The sequence below is a fragment of the Macaca nemestrina genome, chromosome 3 (genome assembly GCF_043159975.1).
Source record: "Macaca nemestrina isolate mMacNem1 chromosome 3, mMacNem.hap1, whole genome shotgun sequence".
NCBI classification, from domain to species: Eukaryota; Metazoa; Chordata; class Mammalia; order Primates; family Cercopithecidae; genus Macaca; species Macaca nemestrina.
The window spans coordinates 84,304,808-84,329,086 of NC_092127.1; the positions used below are offsets into that span (position 1 = coordinate 84,304,808).

The 24,279-nt window shown below is 36.0% G+C and overlaps 1 protein-coding gene and 1 long non-coding RNA gene across 4 annotated transcripts in view; one reads left to right on the plus strand and one right to left on the minus strand.

Annotated features, from left to right (window-relative positions):
• Positions 1-24,279, plus strand: part of LOC105486313 (uncharacterized) — a 384,056-nt gene that overhangs the window by 188,452 nt on the left and 171,325 nt on the right. The gene's annotated exons all lie outside the window — the stretch shown is intronic.
• The window catches only part of LOC105486311 (uncharacterized), a 237,332-nt gene that overhangs the window by 35,562 nt on the left and 177,491 nt on the right, over positions 1-24,279 (minus strand). For 2 of the 3 annotated variants that reach the window (XR_011621125.1, XM_071093232.1), the window contains one exon: positions 12,744-12,877. The exons of the other annotated variant lie outside the window; for it this stretch is intronic. Coding sequence is in view for 1 of the 2 variants with exons in the window: in XM_071093232.1 (XP_070949333.1) it covers positions 12,744-12,877 (134 nt within the window). In the remaining variant the exon portion in view is untranslated. The remainder of the gene's footprint in view (positions 1-12,743; positions 12,878-24,279) is intronic. 3 annotated transcript variants of the gene reach the window in all.

Consider the following 24,279-nt stretch of genomic DNA (forward strand, 5'->3'; position numbering starts at 1 on the left):
GCCGCTACGATAGCAAACTGACCAGTACCTGTTAATTGCTCCTCTGTTGGTCCTGGAGGATTTCTAGCGGCATTGCCGTGGGCCTGTTCTTTGGCATCTTCCAGCCACCAACTGCGTAACTGGAGCCACTGAGAGCGGTCCAAAACAGCCTTCCCCAAAGTCTCCCAGTCAAGAGGCAAAAACAAATTCTCAGAGGAGAAAGAATCTAAAAGCCCCATGACAAAAGGAGATTGAGGGCCATAATTAGCAACAGCTGCCTTCATTTCTTTAAGGAACTTAAATTGAAGGACATTATACTGCACATTCACACCTCCTTGAGGAAATTGATCATTAGGGCCAAAAGGTTGCCTAGTAATGGGGAACAATTGTAGAGGATCCTCATCCTCTTGAGAATCCAAACCTCAATTACAGCTTTAGCAGTAGAAGCAGGGACAGTAAAAACCATGCCTGAACGAGGCAGCATTTCCACCGGTGGTGGTGGTGGTGGAAAACTATTCTCCTCCTCCATCTTGGGTGCTGACGGGGGTGGATGACCCACGGGAAAAGTAAAAACAGGAGTGGGTGGAGGAGAAGGGTGAGGGGGAGATAACTGCAATTGTAAAATTTGTTGTAACAATTGAACAACGGGCTGAAGCTCCTTTTGAATTTCTGATTCCCTTTCCTGAGACACATCATTATGCAAAGGACCTTCCCCATCAGTTACAGGATTATCTAAAGGAGGGGAAATGGCTATTGGAGACTTCAAAGATTCCTCATCTCCACCCTCCTCTTTTTCAGAGTCTGTCTCTAAGAGCTCCAAAGCCTGAGTAATAGAGGCACAGAGGGCCCACAAAGGTGCCGACATTACATCGCCGCGCTAATGCACTTGACGAAGGGTCTTAACAACCTGTTGCCAATCTCGTTTATTTAATTGCACTTTAGTTTGATATTGAAACCAATAGCAATGTTGTTCCACATGAGCAAACAATTTCCATAAAGTTCTCTCTTTGGTATCAACTCCAATTGAAAGTAAAAGCCCTTGTAATAATCTTAAATATTCTGAGGCCAAGGAACTGGAATTCCCCATAATGAAAGCTTAAGAAGGTTCCCCTTAACAATATCCGGGCTTTACCTGCTCCTAGGGGGTTCCCCTTCTTGTTCTCCCCTACTCACCCGTGCGAACCCTGCTCATTGTGCCACTTATTGGGGTCCGTGCCGGGGGTGGTGGAGAATGAACAGACACAAAAGACAAAGACAAACAGAGAACATGGCGGCCACGCTCAGAGCCTCCGCCTCACTTTATTTATACTCCATAAATCCCATGTCAGCAGAAAGAACACAATGCAAAACAAACTTTCTTTACCCAGATGTAACCTTCTACTCAGTTCCTTGTCTCTATGCTCTTCCTTATCTGCTCGCCTTCTTGGCGCCTATGAGAGTTCATTAAAAGTTCAATTGGAGATACTTTCCTTGAGCCCTATCTATTCTCAGCATACTGTTTTCAAAGGCCCCTGCAGTACACTGAAATGGAATTCACTTATTTAGAGTTTCATTTAGAGCTGACCCTTTGTGCCAGCGACAACCTGAGCTGAGCTTCATGTACCTAAAGCCAGGTCCTGGATTTGCAACTGGGGCTGCTGTTTGCAAAGCCCATGGGAGATTTTGACCCTTAGAGTCCTCTGAAAGCCTTTTCTTAGGAGCTTTTTTGCTTGTTACAACCACCTATTATGATCTATCTCTTGTGGTAATTTCACAGAAGTCTTCACCAAATTGTTTGTTCTATTAATCCTGGAAGAATTTTTTTTTTTTCGTGGACAAATAGATGGTTTCAAAATATTGAGGAGCTAAAAGAAATAGTGTTGCATGTAAGAGGAAGAAAATTACATTTTAGACATATAGATCTGAATGGAGAGGTAATTTACAGCAGTTCTTCAATTTAATACCAGTCAATGTCAATAGATACAACTGTGCTGTCATATTGGAATGATCAAGGTAAAAGTCTCAAAGTGGATTTAAAAATGCGTATTTGTAAACATATAAAAATAAATCTGACATAATTTTTTTTCTTTTGGAATACTTCATGTGGAATTAAAAACTTACCTGAGAGAGAGAAGTAATTTTAAACCTATTTAAGTATAATTTACAAATGGACTCTGGAAAACTAGAAAGCAGTTCAAGGTGAGTGTTAAGATTGTCCTTCATCCTCAAAGAAGACGTTGTGAAGCTGTGAACTACTTCACAACATTTGTATGAAATAAAGGCACAGAAAGTCTCATGATGCTGTGTCTTACTTATCTATCCCTATTTATTCATAGAAAGCATTAGTTGGGCCCCTTAATTATTTCTTATCTACTTACTGCCTATATAAGTCATACTGAAGAATTTTAGCATTATATTTAGGATTTTTTTATTTGCAATTTAGACAAGTGTATTATTCCACAGAGTAAAATATGTGTGCAAATTTAGTAATAGATTTATGAAAATTGGCCTCCCCAGAAATATAGAAGTTAGGAATTATTGAAAACACTTTTGCCCATGACACTGAGCTAGGTACATAGAATCCTGTGGAAATGAATTAATTCGTAATAGCCAAAAACTGAGTCTTGAAGGAGATACAGCAATAATGTTGATCTTAGTTATAAGGGTAAAATAAGATCACTGGAAAAACCTCTCCCAGTTTTTGACAAATTAATGAGTATGGCTGTCTTCTTCCCCTTAATATAATTCTGTAGATGTGAAACAAATGCTAGTCTGGTTGATTCTGAGAAACAAAAAATGAAATACTGAGTACTCTTAGAAAGACACAAGCTGACTCATCATATATATGGAAGGAAGAACAATTTAGATATGAAAAGAACTGGCTGCAAAAACAGCAGGAACTTGGAAAAGAACTTTTAAGTTGTAATTTCTGCCTTTCTTCACATTGCCCTGCGAGAATTATTTCCTACAGTAAGGAGAAAAAACAGTAGCACCAACCCAGCATCAGTGACAAATGGAGGAAACAGCAGAAAGGCACTCCAACCTAGCTGGGTTGGAGGGTGAATAACAACAGGTTCCCAGATATTTTGGGTGGATTCTGATTTTCTCTTCTCCATCTTCCCTATCAGGACTAGTGAGGAGAAAACAAGAGTCCTCGAAGTACATAATTGCTTACTGTGGGGCAGTGAGCACAGAGAGTGATTCTATACAGATTGCAAAGTTAGAAAATCTCAGACTTGAGGTGGATTCCTTCACCTTATACCAGATAGAAGAGAATTGTGGAACAGAAACTCAAAATAAATATAAATAAAATGTTAAAATAAATATAAGTAAGAATTAAATATTCTCAAAGAGATAAGGGAGAATAATGGAAAAGATGAGTAGAATAATACATTTTGAAAAAATAAAAAATAACTCAATAGGTAAATTAAAATAGAATAAATACAATTGGGTAACAAACTAATAAGTTTGAAGATTAAGTAGAGGAAATTTTTTAAATGTCACAAGAAAAAGATAAAGAAAAAGAAGAAAAAACAAAATTTTGGAGAGAGGAAGGATGGATATATAATTGTTAACCTTCACATTGAAGGTATTCCAGGAAACTATATTTTTAAAAAATGAAAGAGAGGAAATATTTGGAGAAAGAGTGGTCTAATATTTGTAAGAATTAAAAAAGAAAAATATTGCAAAGTTTCACAGTGCCAAACCTTTCACATGATTTAAAAAGACAATACAAACATATTAAAGTGAATTTTAAAACATCAAACATAAAGAAGAGATTATTAAAGTTTTCTAATAGAAAACAGAGTATTTATTTAAAAAACAAAAATAACAAGAAATGAAACACTAATATAATTATTGTTAATGTTATATGCATAATAGAGGAGAACAACGTTTTTCAAGAGTCATAACAAAGGGACTTTAAATCTGAAATACTATATGCAACTAACAATAATTTACATGCAAAGGAAACATAATTACATATTCTCAGGCAAACAAGAACTCAAGTTTCATCAAGCAAATGACTCTTGAAAATACTTTCAGGTAGCAAAATAGTAAGTTGAAACTAGAAAAATCTATGAAATATATGAAATATACAGGTAAGAAAACAGCATAGTAAATTTTCTTGTTGTTAAAACAAACTTAAAATCTATAAAAGATCCATAAAGCTCAGAGTTAAAAATGTAGAAAATGCAAACGTGGTGGCAGGGGAGAAGAAGATAAGAGACAAGGTAGAGAGAGAAGATATGAATATGGATAAGCTAAGAAATGGGTAGAAGAAAAAATTAATGTAGATATGCATCATTGTTTTACTGGTAACCAAACAATAAATAAAATACAATATTAACTTTCATACGAGAAGAAGAAACTTCTTGTATGAAATTGAATGGAAAGTATGACAGGCAAATTAAACTAATACACAGAAAATATGCAATAAAAAATCAAATATAAAGAAATAAATGAATCCTAGTAACAATTACAATAAATGTAAATGTATTAAACTCACTGACAAAAGACAGAGACCTTCAGAATGGATTAGAAGAAACATTATCCAACAAAATATAAAATACAAAAGAAAACTTCAAAGAAAAGATGATAAAAGTTGAGAATAAAGGTAAAACTTTCAATTAAAAATATTGTTGGATTAGTTTAATACAACAAGTGTCTCACTGAGGACAACTATAAGAAGGGCAAAATTTTGACATTATTTTTATGCACATTGAAGAGTTTATGAGACCAGGCCAAAATTAAAGGGAACCAAGAAAAAATAAACAAGTATGAAAGCAATTTTGACTATTATCTGGCAAATTGCAACTATGCCTCTTCTTTGAGAATGGTACTTTTTCTATGGGGATTTTTAATCCACATATACAGAAATCTAGAAGTCCCTGAGAATTTACTCCTTCCACACAGCCCTTGACCAATGTCCCACAGAAGTAGGAGTACAGCAAGTTAGCTTCTTTGCCTTGGGCAACTCTGAGGTTAACTTACTCCAACATTCTCCGGCAAGATCAGGCCAAAGCTGTATTTGCAGGACTTTATCTGAGACTGCACCCTGGCATGACTTTCTTCTCTTCCCCCTTCTGCTTTCCATGCTACCTTGCTGATCTCTACAGGGAGTATTGCGTTTCTAAATCACTTGTCCATGAATCCTTGCCTCAGGGTCTGCTTCTGGGAAAACTGACCTAAGACACCATCTCTCATATTGTCCCTTCCTCATTTTTTTCTAGTTTTTTTTTTTTTTTAATGTAGTACTCCAATGACATGTGTATTAAAAATTTTATGTTATTCTGTATGTATTTTAACTTCTCTTTAATATTTTCCAACTACTTGTGTTTACATGTTACATTATAGACAATTTCTTCAGCACTGAGTCTAGTCATTACATTTCCCATTAACTGTATCTAATTTGCTGTTTACTCATCCATTGAAATTTTTTACTTCAGTTACACATAATCTTATTTCCAGAAGTTCCATTTGGCTCTTTTGCAATATGATTTGCATTTGTATAGTTTTACTCTTTTATAATGCTTTATATATATATCTTTTATTTATTTAGACAGATTGAAATATAATTTTATATTCTACATCTAAAGTCTTTCTGTCATCTGTTGTTTCTGTTGGACTCTATCAAGTGATTTATTGTGGGTATTATCTTATAAATTTTGACTGTAAATTCATGTTTCTTGGAACTTTATCTGTAGAAATCCTTTGAAGCCTGGATAGAATGTGTATTCCCTCAAAGATAATTTGCCTAGGTTTATCTGAGATCTCTGAAGTAACTACTATTTGGGACCATTTTAAACAGATTGTTGGATTTAGGTTTGTTAGGCCACTAGGTCAATGTGGATTCAGTGTACAAATCAGCATGAGGAGTGTTCTTTGGCTATGAATGTTCAGGGGAGATACTTTGTCTGAATTTAGCACAAAAATCATAGCAAAGAATTTCCCTCTCTTGTGCTGTGGGGTGGATTTATTACTGGTACACACCATACACAGGGTAGAGTCATTTAGGATCCCAGCATTATGTAGGTATGCCCTACTGGATTTATCACTTTGGTGAGCCATAGGCTTTGTCTTCTGTGCCTTCTGTCCTGTGGGACAGAAAAAAAAAATGGAAACTAAGATTCGATAAGATTAACTACATAGTCTAAAGTCAAAATAATTTCAGTGCTTTCTTAACTTTCTAAATAAGAATTTTAATTTAATTTTTGACCTTGAAAAGTTCTGTCCTGAGAGAGCAAGGATATAGTTATTAAATTTAAGAAATATATTTTTACTTAAATATAAAAATATATTTAAGTTACAATATATTTTTAAGTTAAAATATATTTTTATATTTATTTTAATATAAATTTTATATTTTATTTTAATATAAAATATATTTTTATATTTAATTTTACATATTTATTTAATTGATTTTATATTTTTTAAATGTATGTATTAAAACACACATTAAATGTATCAACACATATTTAGATATGTTTAACACATGACATTGGGAAAACACATGTGTGTTTCCCCCAGTGTCAAGTAAAGACCATGTTTCCTGATATGCCATACATTTATTTGTTTGTTTGTTTGTTTATTTATTAATTGGAGAGGTTATGGGGGGTTGTCCATGCATATTAAACATGCTGCTGACTTAAAATTCTATTATCCAGAAAGCAGCATAATTCAGTCTAGTCCATTTAAATTTGATAAAAATTATAAGTATTAAACAATAATGAATTGATCAACATCAATGAACAGACTTAACAGGAAAGACAAATGTCAGTTAATACTCTCGCTTTGTGAACAAGTATTTGTATAATTTACCACAATAAATTGTATTCATGGCTTTTTAGTGAAGACTATATAACAGAGAATGCCAGTGAAATCAATAATAACAACAATATTGGAGCCTAGTATCAACTCAGCTATAAGCAAAATAAAGAATGAGTACGGTTGTTATGGAATCAGGAACATATTCAGGGAAAAGTTAGAGGAAATAGCACTAAGTTGTCATACGTTACTTCAAAAAATGAAAAAAAAATATTTTACTTTCTTCCTTACATAAGGAGAAGGACTAACAATTTTCCTTAAAGATAAAGGGAAAAAACTTTTCTACCTTTTACCCTCTGATCAGGACCTCTCATTCTAGATGGAATAAAATATACCTCACCCTCGGAATCAATCATTGTGAAAAGAGGAGTTATGGAGGCAAATATAGCTTTAAATGAAATAAAATTGAGTTTATATGAAATTAGTGATAACCACTAATATCTTATAAGTAAGATAATTTTTATTGATTTCTTCAATTTGTTAGTTGAGATTTTAGGATAAGGGATTGTCACAGGTAGGATCATATCACATAAAATGATGAAAGTAATAGACAACAATCCCTGTGAAAAAGCTTTAGAATTCCTCATAGCTGCAATAGAGTCACTGAAAAGGATTTATGGTACTTGTATAGGTAGATGTATTTCCATTTTTCTATTATTTTCTAATATTAATGCTACCAAGCATCATTTTTATTAATACCCATGACTTGCTCTGGGTATTAAAAAATATTTTACTTCTCAAATTACATTGAAAAAGTAATTGTTAATTCACTTTTTTTTCTTTTTTCTTTTTTTCTTTTTTTTTTTTTTTTTTTGAGATGGAGTCTGCCTCTATCGCCCAGGCTGGAGTGCAATGGTGTGATCTCAGCTCACTGCAACCTCTGCCTCCCGGGTTGAAGTGATTCTCTTGCCTCCGTCTCCGGAGTAGCTGGGATTACAGGCGTGCACCACCATGCCCAGCTAATTTTTGTATTTTTAGTAGAAATGGGGTTTCACCATGCTGGTCAGGATGGTCTCAAACTCCTGACCTCATGATCTGCCTGCCTCGGTCTCCCAAAGTGCTGGAATTACAGGCATGAGCCACTGTGCCTGGACTAATTCCTTTTTAAATAGTCACAAGCACATATAATTGGAAATCAGATCAGCAAGAAATAACCAGTAGACAACAGAGTTGATATAAAGTGCAGATCAACCTACTGTTCTAATTTTTATTCATTCATTCATTCTTTCATTTACTTTTTCATTTATTCTCTTATTCATTTCATACTTTATTATTAACTAGTTTTTATGTATCAGAAACTATGTGGAGCTTATGAGTTTTTATTGTAGTTAAGTACAAAGTTCCCAAGAGCTTTATGAAATATTAAAAGTAACTCAAGGCCCCCCTACTACAAACTTCGTAGATTTTAATTTTTTGAGGGGTTACTACTTATGCATAGAAAACATTGAGACCTAGAGAGTTTAAATGATTTGTCATAGATTGTACAGATAATTAATGGTGTCTCAGCACTAGAAGGCCAATCTTCTTAATTCTACTGAAAGTAGATAATATGATGACTTATATTTATTATGGAAATATTATAATTTATATAAACATGACAGTTCATATTTACAATGACAATTAACATGAGGTATAAAATATTATGTGTTAGTGTTACACTGTTGTTGCCATTATATTGTATTACATTGCAGATATTCTCTCTCTTGGTGGCTGCATACAAATGAATTATAACTATATTAATAATATTTTTCTTTAAAAAATTTAAAGATGACATTTTTAAGTCCTCTCTCTTGAAATCTGTCATTACACTTGGCTAAAAAGTAGCTACAGATTATTTGTACTATATCTTTCGACTGTACCAATTGGCAACAATTTTTCTCTTTAAACCCTAATCAATGAAAATAATACTTCTGACTCTCAGTCAATCACAGTTGCTTGTAAATGACCTTTGACTGATAAGTTTAATTGAAAACTGTGGTCAGGAAAGTCTGTCATCAAACATGTCATATAACACAAGATAGTTTGAAAAAAATGCAACGATGCATTCAATCTGTGGCAGTAGATTAGGAAAATTACTGCATATCCAGTGCTGAACAGAAGAAAAAGTAATAGGGTGTTTTCTATTGATGACCTCCTTAAGAACCAACCTGGATCAAATCTACTTGAATTTTAAAATCAGATGAAATCAAGTGCATTCCATCTCTTTGTAGCTAAACTTCTTAAGTCCCTCACTTTTAGTAGCAGCAGACTGTGTTTTCATTACTTATTCATCCCCGGATGCACTTACAAATATAAAATATCATCATTTGAGTTTGTTATACCATTAGCTTTAAAATTTTATAAACTACTGAACAGGTGACAAATTGAATAAGTTAAGGAGATTTATTGTTGTAAGAAAAATGTATCAGTAGGAAATACCATGGGTAAATAGAAAAACTAAAGATTGTAAAATTTACTGAGTGCATTTGATAAAAAATATAGTTTTCAAGCTTTCAAAATATTAAAGTTGTCTTAATGACTGAAATGTGTTTTTTTAAAATCTTGTGTTTAAAAAATTCTAGTGAACTTTGTTTCCTTTTGTCTCTACAAAAATAGTCATCTCACTTTTATTTTCATGTTTCCATTTGTGGAGTATACTCCATGCACCTCAAACATTTCTGATGAGCATATTTTCTGATCCAGTATATATGTATAGTAGAAGATTTTTTCCTTTTATCATAAGAAACATTATTTTAAGCTTCCCCAAAAATTAATACCTCAGAGGTTCGACAAGGAAGATTTTTACTGAAAAAAAAAAAAAGTATGAAGAAATCATTATTCTAGATTTACTTTCAACCACCAAGGAAACTTGATGTGGCAGTAAAATAAATCTTGGAAGAAAATATAAGAAAGAAAACAATGCTCAAAGTTAACCAAAAGGACCTTTACAGGTTTAATTCATTGAACAATTATTAATATTAAGCACCTATTTGGTGCCAAGAACTATGAAAATCTCTGCAGAAGAGAACAAGGAAAGATCCTTATCCTCTAACCACTGATAGTCAAATGGGGAATGCAGACATGCTAACGGACATTTACAATATAATCTACTAAATTCCACCAAAGGGCTATCATAAGGTATCACAAGATATAGGAGGGGCATCTAATTTAGCTTCGCAGGATAAATGAAGACTCCTCAGAGAGATTATTGCTAAGACTTGATGGATGAACAAAAGTTAGATTACAGAAAGTTTCAGAACAGGAAGAGTGTTCCCAGCAGAGAAAAGTACTTCTGCAAAAGCTAGGAATCATAATTATGAGAATATAGTGCATCAGCCCACTGTTTAGAAAAGATGATGAGAGGCTAACAAATACAGGCAGGAGGCAGAATTACTCTGCTCCTATTTTGAATCTGTCCTTGCCACTATGAAGAAGTTATCATCAAAATAGAACAGCTAGAAAAACACCATTAACAATGAATTGAAGTCCCAGAAAAAGTAAAAAGAAGAGATGATAGGAAGCCACCCAGACATTCTAAATGAATTCAAGTTTGCAGTCATAGACAAATTACATTTCAAGGTGTCGAAAGGACTTACAGTTGTAATCACAGAATGATTGGCAGTAATCCACAGAAATCACAGAGAAGGGGAGTACTGCTAGAAGATGCGATCTAAGCAAATATCACACCAATTCTCTCAAAGGGTTAAAAGGTAGATTCTGGAAACTATTAGATCAGCAACGTTGATCTTTAATAGCATTTTAGAATGGATTACTTTAACAAGGAATTGAAATCACTTAGAAAATAATGAGACAACCTCTAAGATCCAGTTTGAGTGCACTAAAAGCATTCCTGCCAAATTAGCCTTATTTCATTTTCTGTAGGTTGAGTAGCCTGGGAGATTTTAGAGGGTTGGGAGGTTGCAATATTTGTGTTTAGGCAGGGATTTTGATGAAATCACTCATATGTCCTTGGGAACAAGGGTGGAAATATGACTGAATAATAGTGAATGTAAGCAGATGTGTAAAGCTGGTTGAACAACTGCATGTAATTATTAATATGATATTAGCTTGCAGGAAGGTTTCCCACAGTATGTCTCATGGCTTTGTCTTTGGCTTTGTCTTGGTCACATATAAAAATCCAATCTGGGTGAAGAGGCATCTGTCTGCAAAGGGTAAACTAACGTATTGACTTTTAGAAACATAATTTGAAGTGTTTTAGTAGATAGAACAATGCATAAAAAAACAGAACACGGAGATTGAGGAGCCGAATTAATGTACTGTTTTGGTTTTTGCAAACAGTTCCATAAGAATGCACTTGGTGGGGAGGTTTTAAAAGTTCAACTCAAAAGCAGTATAAAATGAAATTTAAAAAACCACTTTAGGTACTTCAGTAACCACAAACTCTAACAATTACACCTGCTTTAAAAAAGAAAATGAATTCAAGGTAAGACTATGTTAATAGAAGAACATTTTCAAAATGAAGGAAATGGCCATAAGACTAATTTCTAATATTTCACTGAACTTGAACATTTGTCAGACCCATCCTGAGTGTTACATACAGGTATACATGCATAGTGGACAGAAGCTATGGTTTTTTCCTCAACATCCATTACACCTTCTCTGTTGATACCAGCGATAAGGTTTGAGTGAACTTGACCTCACCCCAGCTTCAACAGTAAGCTATGCTCAGCTAAGGCCAATCAGGAAAATTCCATCTTCCTTTGCACTGTAATTGGTTTAATTAATACAGGCCTAAGCTTATCAGTGTGTGGCATTCCCCTGGTTTTACGGATTGGTTCAGGGGTGGCCAATTGATGTAAATCTCAGTGTTTCCTTTTTTTCAGCAGTTAATGGGTAGCAACCTGCCTTTCTTGCTGAATGAGGCATCATGCAGCACTAATTACTGCTGGCAGGCATCCAACAACCAGGAGGGAAGTCAGGCTGGGGAGAAAGTTAACACTGATTAAAGAGGAGAAGAGCAAACCACAGGAAAATGGACCCAGCGCTCTGATGGAACTATGCCTAAATTACCCTGGAGTTTTTAGTTATTCTTTAAGCCAACTTGAGTTTGATTTTTTTGTCGCCTTTAATTGAGAACATTCTAAGATTCAAGAACAAAATTCTAATAAGATTATTGTCAAAACAGAGGGAAGTCATGCCATAAAAAGGAAGTTCAGAGGAACTTGGGAGGACAAAATCTTAAGGGTTGTATAAATTGTTTAGTTCAGTCCCATGGAAGAGGGAGCGGATTGTTGCTACTCTTTGAGAATTCAAAACTAGGGCTGTTGCTGCAAAGTTCTGGGAAGACAAATTTTGATTCAACATAAGTCACTGAGAAATACTCTTTTGAGAACATTTCTAATTTTTCGAGGCATTCCATTGTAGAAAGAGTTGTTTGCCAATTACTGGAAGTGCTAAAACAAAGAATAATGAACCATCTGTAAGTTCTATTCAGCCCCGAGATTTCATGGTATTTTGCCATCCTTCATTATTTAAATGTAGGTAAGGCAGTTACTTGTTTAAAAGAGTTTGATTTCTGTCTTGGCCCGCCCCATCTAACCTGAGAGATGTTTTCCTCATCTGAAGAGTGAATGGGTTGGAATACATGGTTTCTAATACTGTTTCTACAGCTCTAAAGTGTTTTGCTACCCAAGAGAAATGGCTGGTAGTATGGAAGTAAGGATCTTGGCCTGCTATTTCTCAAGATAATAGTAAAAACCTAAAAGAAGATAATAGTAAAAATCTAAAAATGAAAAATTAGAATAGCAGCTTCAAATTAATCACATTCCTTCTCAAAGTTAGAATGAGGGATTGCCTTGGGAAATGCTACTCAGGTCTAATTCCTGAAGATATTATGTGCATATTTCAGAAATGGAAGGTTCTATTGAGTGAATTATCAAAAATTCAATCACTTAACAAGAATTTATTGAGCAGTTATATTCCCCAGCTTGTGCTAAACACTATGATAAAGAAAATCTTACCTGTCTGGCTTTGTCTAAGGTGGAAAGTATATCATAAGTTTTCAGTATAGAACAGTCTCTGTTATACAGAGGCCACATAACATCTTCCTTATCTTTTGCTTTTAGTACTAAATTCAGGATATTGCCAAGGTTCTCTGTATAGAAAAGAAAAGAAAGTGAGAAGAAATAAAAGTATCATTCTAAGTGCTTATTAGTTTGTTTTGAGAGTCCTGGAAACATTTCTTAAATAGAGGTTATAAACCTATTTCATACTATACATGTATGTAATATTTTACTGAAATAAATGAAAGGTAAATATTTTATATTAATTATGTATTTATTTTTTAGAAAATATAAATAGGCAAAAAGGGGGTTCATAAACCTTCTGAGTGTCTATCTAATAAATTCCCATTATATGTTCATTACTGTGCGAGTGCCGTGGAGCCTGTGTGAAATGCAGTTCCTGCCTCCTAGGAGGTAATGCTGGAAAAACCAAGATAAAATGAATGAGCTTTTGAATACTTTTGTGGACATGTGTTGATCTATGTGGAACATGCCATGAGTGCTACAGGACCATAGAGGGGAGAAGAAAAAAAAATGCAGATTGGGAAGTTAATATGGAGAGAGTAGGTCTTAGCCTTCAAGGATAGACTGAAACTTAAAAGGAAGCAGAGATGAAAACTGCTGCTTAGGTGACGGGAAAATACTTGAAAATGTTCAGAAGCAACAGATTTTTAAATAGCCATGAAGACACTGACCTTATTAGGCAAAAGAGTTTGTGGGAAACACGGATAGGCATTCTGACATGTCTTAAAAATTAAGCAAATAAATTTACATTGCACAGAATTTTAAGCAGGGAGATCTGGATTGTTTTCGAGCAGAGACTAACATAAGCAATGTTTAGGGAAATGTATATTGGCAGTAAGCATAGCATGAATTGGAGGATCAAGAGGCTTGCTAGGAAGTGATTAAAGTAATCCCTGTGTGAGTGATGATGTCAAGACATGGGTAGTTTCATGTAACAAACCAGCATATGTACTCCCTCAACCTAAAAAAAAAGTTGAAATTATTTTAAAAAGAGCAATTGCAACAAAAAGAAAAGTTGACATATGGGACTTAATTAAACTAAAGTGTTTCTACACAGCAAAAGAAACTATCATCAACAGAGTGAACAGACAACCTACAGAATGGGAGAAAATATTCACAAACTATGAATCCAACAAAGGTCTAATAACTAGAATCTATAAGAAACGTAATGCAACGAGCAAAATCTAATACCCCCTTTAAAAGGTGGGCAAAGAACATGAACAGACAGTTCTCAAAAGAAGACATACAAGCAGACAATAAACACTTTTAAAAATGCTCAGCATCACTAATGATCAGAGAAATGCAAATCAAAATCCTGATGGTATACTATCTCACACCAGTCAGAATCACCATGATTGAAAAGCCAAAAAATGACAGATGTCGATAAAGCTACAAAGAAAAGGGAATGCACATATACTGTTGGTGGAAAAATAAATTAGTTCAGGCACTGTGGAAAGAAGTTTGAAGATTTCTCACGAACTTAAAATAGAACTACCATTTGACCCAGCAATCCCATTACTGGGTATATACTCAAAGGAAAATAAAACATTCTACCATTAAAACACATGTATTTGTATGTTCATCGCAGCACTATTCACAATAGCAGAGACATGGAATCAACCAAGGTACCTATCAATGGTGGATTCGATAAAGAAAATGTGGCACGTATACACCATGGAATACTAGACAGCCAGAAAAAAGAATGAAACCATGTTCATGGCAGCAATGTGGATGCAGTTGGAGGCCGTTATCCTAACCAAATTAATGCAGGAACAGAACATCAAATACAACATGTTCTCACTTATAAGTGGAAGCTAAACATGGGGTACCTATAGATAGAAAGATGGGAAAAATAGACACTGGGGTCTATTCCACTGACAGGAGTAGATAGGTCATCAAGACAGAAAGTCAACAAAGAAGCATTGGACTTACACTATACCCTACAACAAATGGACTTAACAGATATTTACAGAACATTCTACCCAACAACTGCAGAATATATGTTATTTTCATCAGCACATGGAACATTCTCCAAGATAGACTATATAATAGGCCATAAAACAAGTCTCAATACATTTTAGAAAACCAAAATTATATCAAATACTTCTCAGACCACAGTGAAAATCAACTTTAAAAGGAATCCACAAAACTATGCAAATACATGGAAATTAAATAACCTGCTCCTGAATGATCACTGGTCAACAATGAAATCCAGATAGAAATTAGAAAATTCTTTGAACAATAATAGTGATACAACCTATCAAAACCTCTGGGATACAGCAAACATGGTGTAAGAGGTAAGTTCATAGCATTAAATGCCTACATCAAAAGGTCTGAAAGAGCACAAATAAACAATCTAACATCACAACTCAAGGAACTAGAGAAACAAGAACAAACCAATCCCAAACCCAGCAAAGAAAAGAAACAACAAAGATCTGAGCAGAACTAAATGAAATTGAAGCAAAAACAATACAAAAGATAAATGAAACAAAAAGCTGCTTCTTTGAAAAGATAAACAAAATTGATAGACCATTAGTGAGATTAGCCAAGAAAAGAAGAGAGAAGATCCAAATAAGCTGAATTAGAAATGAAATGAGAGACATTACAACCAATACTGCAGAAATAAAAAAGACCATTCAAGGCTACTATGAACACCTTTACACACACAAACTAGAAAGCCTAGAGGAGATGGATAAATTCCTGGAAATATACAATCCTCCTAGATTAAACTAGCAAGAAATAGAAACTCTGAACAGACCAATAAAAAGCAGTCAGATGGAAATGGTAACTAAAAAATGCCAAAAAAAAAAAAAAAATCCAAGATCAGACGAATTCACAGCTGAATTCTATCAGACATTTAAAGGAGAATTGGTACCAATCCTATTGACACTATTCCAAAAGATAGAGAAAGAGGAAATACTCCTTAAATCATTCTATGAATTTAGTATCACTGTAATACCAAAACCAGGAAAGCACATAACAAAAATAAAACCACAGGCCAATATCCCTGATGAATATGAATATAGATGCAAAAATCCTCAATAAAATATTAGCTAAATGAATCTAACAACATATCAAAAAGATAGTCCATCATGATCAAGTGGGTTTAATACCAGGGATACAGGGATGTTTTAACATATGCAAGTCAATAAATGTGATACATCATATAAACAGAATTAAAAACAAAAATGACATGATCATCTCAATAGACACAGAAAAGACATTTGACAGAATCCAGATCCCTTTATGATTCAAACCCTCAGCAAAATTGACACGGAAGGTACATACTTCAAGGTAATAAAAGCCATCTATGAAAAACCCACAGTAAGTATTATACTAGATGGGGAAAAGTTGAAAGCATTCCCTCTGAGAACTGGAAAACTGGAAAGGATGCCCACTTTCACCACTTCTATTCAACATAATACTCGAAATCCTAGGCAGAGCAATCAGACAAAAGTAAGAAATAAAGGACATCCAAATCAGTAATGAGGAAGCCAAACTATTGCTGTTTGCCGAAGGATATGATTGTATACCTAGAAAACCCTAAAAACTCATCCCAAAAGCTCCTACAACTGATAAATGAATTCAGTAAAGTTTCAGGATACAAAATTCATGTACACAAATCAGTAGCAATGCTATACACCAATAGTGACCATGCTGAGAATCAAATCAAGGACTTAACCCCTTTTACAATTGCTGTAAAAAATAAAAAATAAAATACTTAGGAATATACCCTACCAAGGAGGTGACAGCCCTCTACAAGAAAAACTACAAAACCCTGTTGAAAGAAATAATAGATGACACAAACAATGAAAACACATAGTGGATGTGTAGAATCAATATTGTGAAAGTGACCATATTGCCAAAAGTCATCTACAAATTCAATGCAATTCCAATCAAAATACCATCATCATTCTTCACAGAACTAGAGAAAACTATCTTAAAATTCATGTGAAACCAAAAAGGAGCATACATAACCAAAGCAAGACTAAGCAAAAAGAATAAATCTGGAGGCATCATATTACCTGATTTCAAACTGTACTACAAGGCCATAGTCACGAAACAACATGGTACTGGTATAAAACTAGGCACAAAGACCAATGGAACAGAATAGAGAACCCAGAAATAAACCCAAATACTTATAGCCAACTCATCTTTGAGAAAGCAAACAAAAACATAAAGTGAGGAAAGAACACTCTATTCAACAAATGGTGCTGGGATAATTGGCAAGTCACATGAAGAAGAATAAAACTGGATCCTCATCTTCCACCTTACATAAAAATCAACTCAAGATGGATCAAAGAGTTAAATCCAAGATCTGAAAGCTAAAAATTCTAGAAGATAACATCAGAAAAACCCTTCTAGACATTGACTTAGGCAAAGACTTTACCAAATACCCAAAAGCAAATGCAACAACAACAAAGATAAATAGGTGGGACTTAATTAAACTAAAGGCTGTTGCACAGCAAAAGAAATAATCAGCAGAGTAAAAAGACAACCAACCCACAGACTGGGAGAAAATTTTAGCAAACTATGCATCTGACAAAGGACTAATGTCCAGAATCTACAAGGAGGTCAAACAAATCAGCAAGAAAAAAACAAATCCCATCAAAAAGTGGGCTAAGGACATGAATAAACAATTCTCAAAAAAACATATGAATGACCAACAAACATATGAAAAAATGCTCAACATCACTAATTATCAGGGAAATATAAATCAAAACCACAAGGTGATACCACCTTACTCCTGCAAAAATGGCAATAATCAAAAAATAAAAAAAAAATAGATGTTGGTGTGGATGGAGTGGAAAGGGAACACTGTTACACTGCTGGGGGGAATGTAAACTAGTACAACCACTGTGGAAAACAGTATGGTGATTCTTAAAGAACTAATAGTAGGTCTACCATTTGATCCAACAATCCCACTCCTGGGTATCTACCCAGAGGAAAATAAGTCATTATATGAAAAAGACACTTGCATACACATGTTTATAGCAGCACAATTTGCAAAAATATGGAACCAGCCCAAATGCCCATCCATTAACGAGTGGATAAAGAAAATGTGTATGTATATACACCATGGAATACTGCTTAGCCATAAAAAGGAACAAAACAAAGGCATTTGCAGCAACCTGAATGGAACCGCGGACTATTATTCTAAGTGAAGTAACTCTTCACTTTTGAGTGAGAACATGTGATGTTTGGTTTTTGGAATAAAATACCAAACATCATATGTTCTCATAAGTGGGAGCTAAGCTATGAGGATGCAAAGGTATAAGAATGATACAATTGACTTTGTAGGCTTGGGGGGAAGGGTGGGAGGGGCGTGAGGGATACAAGACTTCACACTGGGTATGGTGTACACTAAATCACCACCAAAGAACTTATTCATGTAACCAAACACCACTCATACAAAAAAACCTATTGAAATAAAAAATAAAAACCAAAAATAAATAGAAAAAAAGAATTGGACAGAAAATTGAAATAAATTATTTGATATTGTTTATATCAAACTATCTAGGAGATAAGCAGATAAAAGTTTGCTTAAGTTGCTCTTACATTTAAATGTTTTTTCATCTTTTTGTGTTGGTGATATGCAAACAGTTCAAGCTTTTCTCTTCTGGTTTGTGTTGTCACAAACACTGGACACCAGAGTATAGTTTGTTTTCTCTATAGTATATGTTCTATGTTATGAATGTGTTTTTGGACTATGTATAAGATTAATAATTTAGAAGCTCAATATGCTGAGAAATGCTGAATTCATTATGAGAATCCAATAAGAAAGTGATGATGCTACATCTATTACTTATTTCCACAATCAATCGTGTTGATAGGTGCACAATTACTTTGGGGAAAAGCAAAATAAAACCACAGGGATACATCCTGAGAGAAAAACAGTACTGAAGCTAGAAAAAAAAACCTCAAAAAAAATTGATATAGGTTCATTTGGTTTTCTTTGTTTACATTTTTGTAATACATTGCTGGATTTCTACATAGTAAAGTTAATTATATTGTGAAATTTTTAAAACAACGATTTTGGAAATGGGCTTGGAATACCATCCCTTTTGAAGGGAGGAGAGACAGAGTAAAAATTCATGAATGCAGGTAGGTTGGAAGTTTGAAGGTGGAAGGATGAGGATGGTCACTGATTTATATTTGCTCAGACAATATTAGGCAAAATTATCACTTATACAAGATTAAATATGTGATGTTTCAGGTTTGTAGAGAAAGGAAAGTAAGTAAAATTCAGTTATGTTGTAGACTAGGAAAGATAACTGATTAGTAAAAGGTAGAGTTACTAGGTGGTGCTGACGTTTGCTTTTATAAATTTAAAATTATCATGACTTCATTTTCACTTCATGTTCAGCTGCGCAGAATTATGAGTGTAGGTGAAGAGCTAGATTCAACCTGGATTAGAATCCTGTCAAGAAAGAAGGATTGAGAAAGAAAAGGAAAAGGAAAGAGGAGAGTGCAAGGACATGATTGTAATCAGGCATGGAATGCAAGTGAGTGAGGAAGAAACGAAGTATGGTGTGGTAGAACAATCGTAGGAGTGGAGGTGCTAGAGTCTATAAGTGGAAGCATGAAAGGTGTTATTTGAGTATTTGAGAGTGGGATTTGGGAGATGGAACAGCTATTGGCAATGACAAGATCAAGAGGACATCCAGGAGAGTGCATGATTGGGGGAATGGCATTAAGGAACCACGAGGCCTACGTGTTGAATTTTCTCCCCATCTATTGAAGTCACCAAGGTTGATCACAGGACCAGTAACAGAGGGAAAAACCATGGTTTCAGAGTGATATGGTTTGACTGTATCCCTATCCAAATCTCATCTTGAATTTCCAAGTCTTGTGGGAGGGACCTGGTGGTAGGTAACTGAATCATGGGGGCAGGTCTTTCCCATGCTGTTCTCATGATAGTGAATAAGCCTCATGAGATAGGATGGTTTTTAAAAAGGGGAATTTCTCCTGCACAAGCTCTTTTCTCTTGTCTGCCACCATGTGAGATGTGCCTTTCACCTTCCACCATTATTGTGAGGACTCCCCAGCCACGTGGAACACCAGTAAACCTCTGTGTGTGTGTGTGTGTGTGTGTGTGTGTGTGTGTGTGTGTAAATTGCCCAGTCTTGGGTATGTCTTTATCAGCAGCAGGAAAGCAGACTAATACAGTAAATTGGCACCAGTAGAGTGGAGTGCTGCTGAAAAGATGCCCAAAAAAAGGGCGAAGCAACTTTGGATCTGTGTAACAGGCAGAGTTTGGAATAGTTTGGAGGGCTCAGAAGAAGATAGGAAAATGTGGGAAAGTGTAGAACTCCTTAGAAACTTGTTGAATGGCTTTGACCAAAATGCTGATAATGACATGGATAATGAAATCCAGTCTGAGGTGGTCTCAGATGGAAATGAGGAACTTGTTGGGAACTGGAGCAAAGGTGACTCTTATTATGTTATAGCAAAGAAACTGACAGCATTTTGCCCCTGCCCTAGAGACGTGTGGACCTTTGAACTTGAGACAGATGATTTAGGATATTTGGTGGAAGAAATTTCTAAGCAGCAAAGCATTCAAGAGGTAACTTGGGTGTTGTTAAAGGCTTCAGTTTTTATAAGGGAAGCAGGGTATAAATATTTGGAAAATTTGCAGCCTGACAATGCGAAGAAAAGAAAATCCCATTTTCTGAGGAGAAATCCAAGCTGGCTGCAGAAATTTGCATAAATAATGAGGAACTGAAAGTTAATCCCAAAGACAGTGGGCAAAATGTCTCCAGGGCATATCAGAGTTCTTCAAGGTAGCCCCTTCCGTCATAGGCCTAGAGGCCTAGGAGGCACAAGTGGTTTCGTGGACTGGGCCCATGGTCCCTGTGCTGTCTGCAGCCTAAGGACTTGGTGCCCTGTGCCCTGTGCCCCAGCCGCTCCAGCCATGGCTGAAAGGTGCCAACATAGAGCTCAGGTTGTGGCTTCAGAGGGTCCAAGCCTCAAGCCTTGGCAGCTTCCATGTGGTGTTGAGCCTGCCAGTGCACAGAAGTCAAGAATTGGAGTTTGGGAACCTCCACCTAGATTTCCGAGGATGTATGGAAATGCCTGGATGTCTAGGCACAAGTTTGCTGCAGGGGCAGGGTTCTCAGGGAGAACCTCTGCTAGGACAGTGTGAAAAGGAAATGTGGGGTTGGAGCCCCTACACAGAGTCCCTACTGGGGTACTTCCTAGTAGAGCTGTGAGAAGAAGGCCATCATCCTCCAGACCCCAGAATGGTATATCCACTGACAGTTGCATTTTGTGCCTGGAAAAGCTGCAGACACTCAATGCCAGCCCATGAAAGCAGTCAAGACAGAGGTCGTACCCTAACAAACCACAGGGGTGGAACTGCCCAAGACCATGGGAACTCACCTTTTGCATCAGTGTTACCTGGATGTGAGACATGGAGTCAAAGGAAATCATTTTGGAACTTTGAAAGATTTGACTGTCCTGCTGGATTTCAGACTTTCATGGGGCCTGTAGCCCCTTTGTTTTGGCCAATTTCTCCTATTTGGAATGGCTGTATTTACTCAATGCCTATAATCCCATTGTATCTAGGAAGTAACTAACTTGCTTTTGATTTTACAGGCTCATAGGTGGAAGAGACTTGCCTTGTCTCAGATGATATTTTGGACTGTGGACTTTTGAGTTAATGCAGAAATGAGTTAAGACTTTGGGTACTGTTAGGAAGGCATGATTGGTTTTTGAAATGTGAGGACATGCGATTTGGGAGGGGCCAGGAGTGGAATGACATGGTTTGACTGTGTCCCCACCCAGATCTCATCTTGAATTCCCATGTGTTGTGTAAGGGACCTGGTGGGAGGTAACTGAATCATAGCGGCAGGTCTTTCCTGTGCTATCCTCATGGTAGTGAGTAAGTAGTACAAGATCTGATGGTTTTTAAAAAGGGGAGTTTCCCTGCACAAGCTCTCTTCTCTTGTCTGCCACCATGTGAGATGTGCCTTTCACCTTCTGCCATGATTGTGAGGCCTTCCCACCATGTGGAACTATAAGTCCAATAAACCTCTTTCTTTTGTCTTGGGTATGTCTTTATCAGCAGCATGAAAACAGACTAATACACAGAACTAAGATCATCACTGCATCACAGGCCAGCAAGTGATGGGAGGCAAATATGACATAGTCTTTAAGAAGATGAACTCTGGAGCCACACTTCCAGGGTACAAATCCCCACTCTAACACCTCCTAGCTGTTTAACTGTGAATATTTCATCCAATGTCCCAGTACCTCAAGTGCATCAGTAGAATAAGGATAGGAACATATGTAACTCAGTGTTTTTGTGTATATTAAGTCAGATCGGTGCCTGGAACAAGGTAATCATTTTGAGCCCTGCCATGCTTGAATTTTCAGATCGAGTGAACAACAGGCATGTATATGCAAATATTCCAAAATCTGAAAAAATCTGAAATAGGAAACACTTCTGGTCCTTAGGATGAGATAAGGGATGTTCAACCTATGTAAATGTTAGTTGCTGTCAACTGGTAGTGTCATCAGACAGGGGAGTATTTTCAGTGTGTGTATGTGTGTGCATGAGTATGTATTTATTAGGAAGCATATAGAAATTAGCAAGGAAGGGCAAGTACCAGCAAGACATAAGGTATGGTTGAGAAAAGAGCAACCACTTGAGAAGGCTTCAGGGGAAGCTGTGACCTTGGGGAGGGCCAAGTTTCAGTGAGAGCCCAAAGGTAACAAGAATGACCAGAAAAAAGACAGAGATAAAAGGGTTAGCTGCAAGCAGACTATGAGTTTCAAAAGCCACAAAACAAGAATTTAGAGTGGTGTGGAGGGGAGGTAGAACTTGGTCAGATTTAAGGGCATATATAGAACTGTATAGAGATAAGTGTCCTCATCCTGATGGATAACTGGGAGGGCAGCGCTGGTCCTGCTGAGACAGGTAAACTAAAGAGATTAGGTATGAGGACCTTGGTCCTGGTTATCTTTCCTCCTGAGATCACTGTCATGTAGTTTTTCAGAAGATGGACTGTGGAACTTGCGAAATATGAACAAAGTTCTTCTGTGGCCTGTGTAGAGTTTAGCAGAGTCACTACCTAGCAGGGAAGCCAGACCACTTCTAAGTAAAAGAGGGCAAGTTTATTTATTATTATTAGTGCTAAAACCGAATCCTAACAGCCAATTCAGGTCTCCAAGACTAGGTCAAAGCCTCATTATAAGTTTTCAAAGCACTTAATTTCTTCTTCAAAGCACATATCATAATAGTGATCATATAATAAATTGCATATTTATTTAATGACTATTTCCCCTCACCTCTTTTATTCACTGATAGAGCATCAGAACTTTGCATGTAGTAGTCACTATATCTAATGCATATCTATGTATCTATATCTCTATTTACATATATACCTATATCATCTTTTAGTGGGTGTTATATTAGGGGTTAAGTTGCCAAATAGATTTATTGGCAATGATAATATCTAATTTCAAAGGTTTGCTCTCTAAGCCTGATGCCTCCATGTTACTTATCCATGGTTAATGAAGGCTGTTTTTGGAAGAGCAGCCCAGGAGGAATGGAATTCAGCTCTACAGCTTTCTTACGGGCTTTACTTGCAGCATCTTTATAGACTTTCTTCAGGAGAAAAACAATGGAGACAGCTTGAGAAATGAATCAGTCCGAATTGTTGAAACTTGAGTAACACAGTATTCTTGAGCTAGTATGAATAAGAGTTCGCTTGGGATGTCCTTTTCACAGTTGAATTCAATAGAGATTATTTTTACATTGTCTGGAATTGTTCAGTGGTTATTTCATTTTTCGTTTCTCAACTAGATCATAACTCTCTAGTGACAGGAGGGCGTGTCACTTGGGCTGCAGGCAGCTGAGCCTCGTTTGGCCAAAGCCAAGTGGTTTTTTGTTATACTGTGCGAGCTATGTTTGGGAAAATCAGACTGGCATTATGTAATAATACATAAAAAAGGCCATCTTGTGGTCAGGGTGCTGTAGTTAATGGGTGAGAAAACAAGGTTGCAAACCACTTGCCACCCTTTTAATAGGGCCTCCTTGAATTAATGAGGCCATGTTGTCAGGGCATAGGGGCATAAATGCAGACACCAGTTCATTTATTGCTGCATTCCCCATAGTACATAACTGTCTACAGCAGCTATGGTGTACACTTTAATAATTATTTTACTCAGTGACTGGAAATAGTATATATTTTTTTCACTGTCATACTCTCAGATAGCCGCCGTAGCATTGCTTTTTTGCACATGTAGTAGCACACTTGGTTGAAACTGACTTTTTGGAGTTGGGAAAGCTATCAGGGAACTGCTGAAATGAGGCGGCTTGTGGTCTTCCCCCGCTCCTTACCCCTAGTTGAATTAATACCCAATTTAACAATTTAAACAAGTGTCTGAGAACCTAGGAGAGAATTTCAGGAAAAGGCAATAGTGCTTTGCAAACAGCTGGGGTCCAGTAAAGTTGAATCAGTGA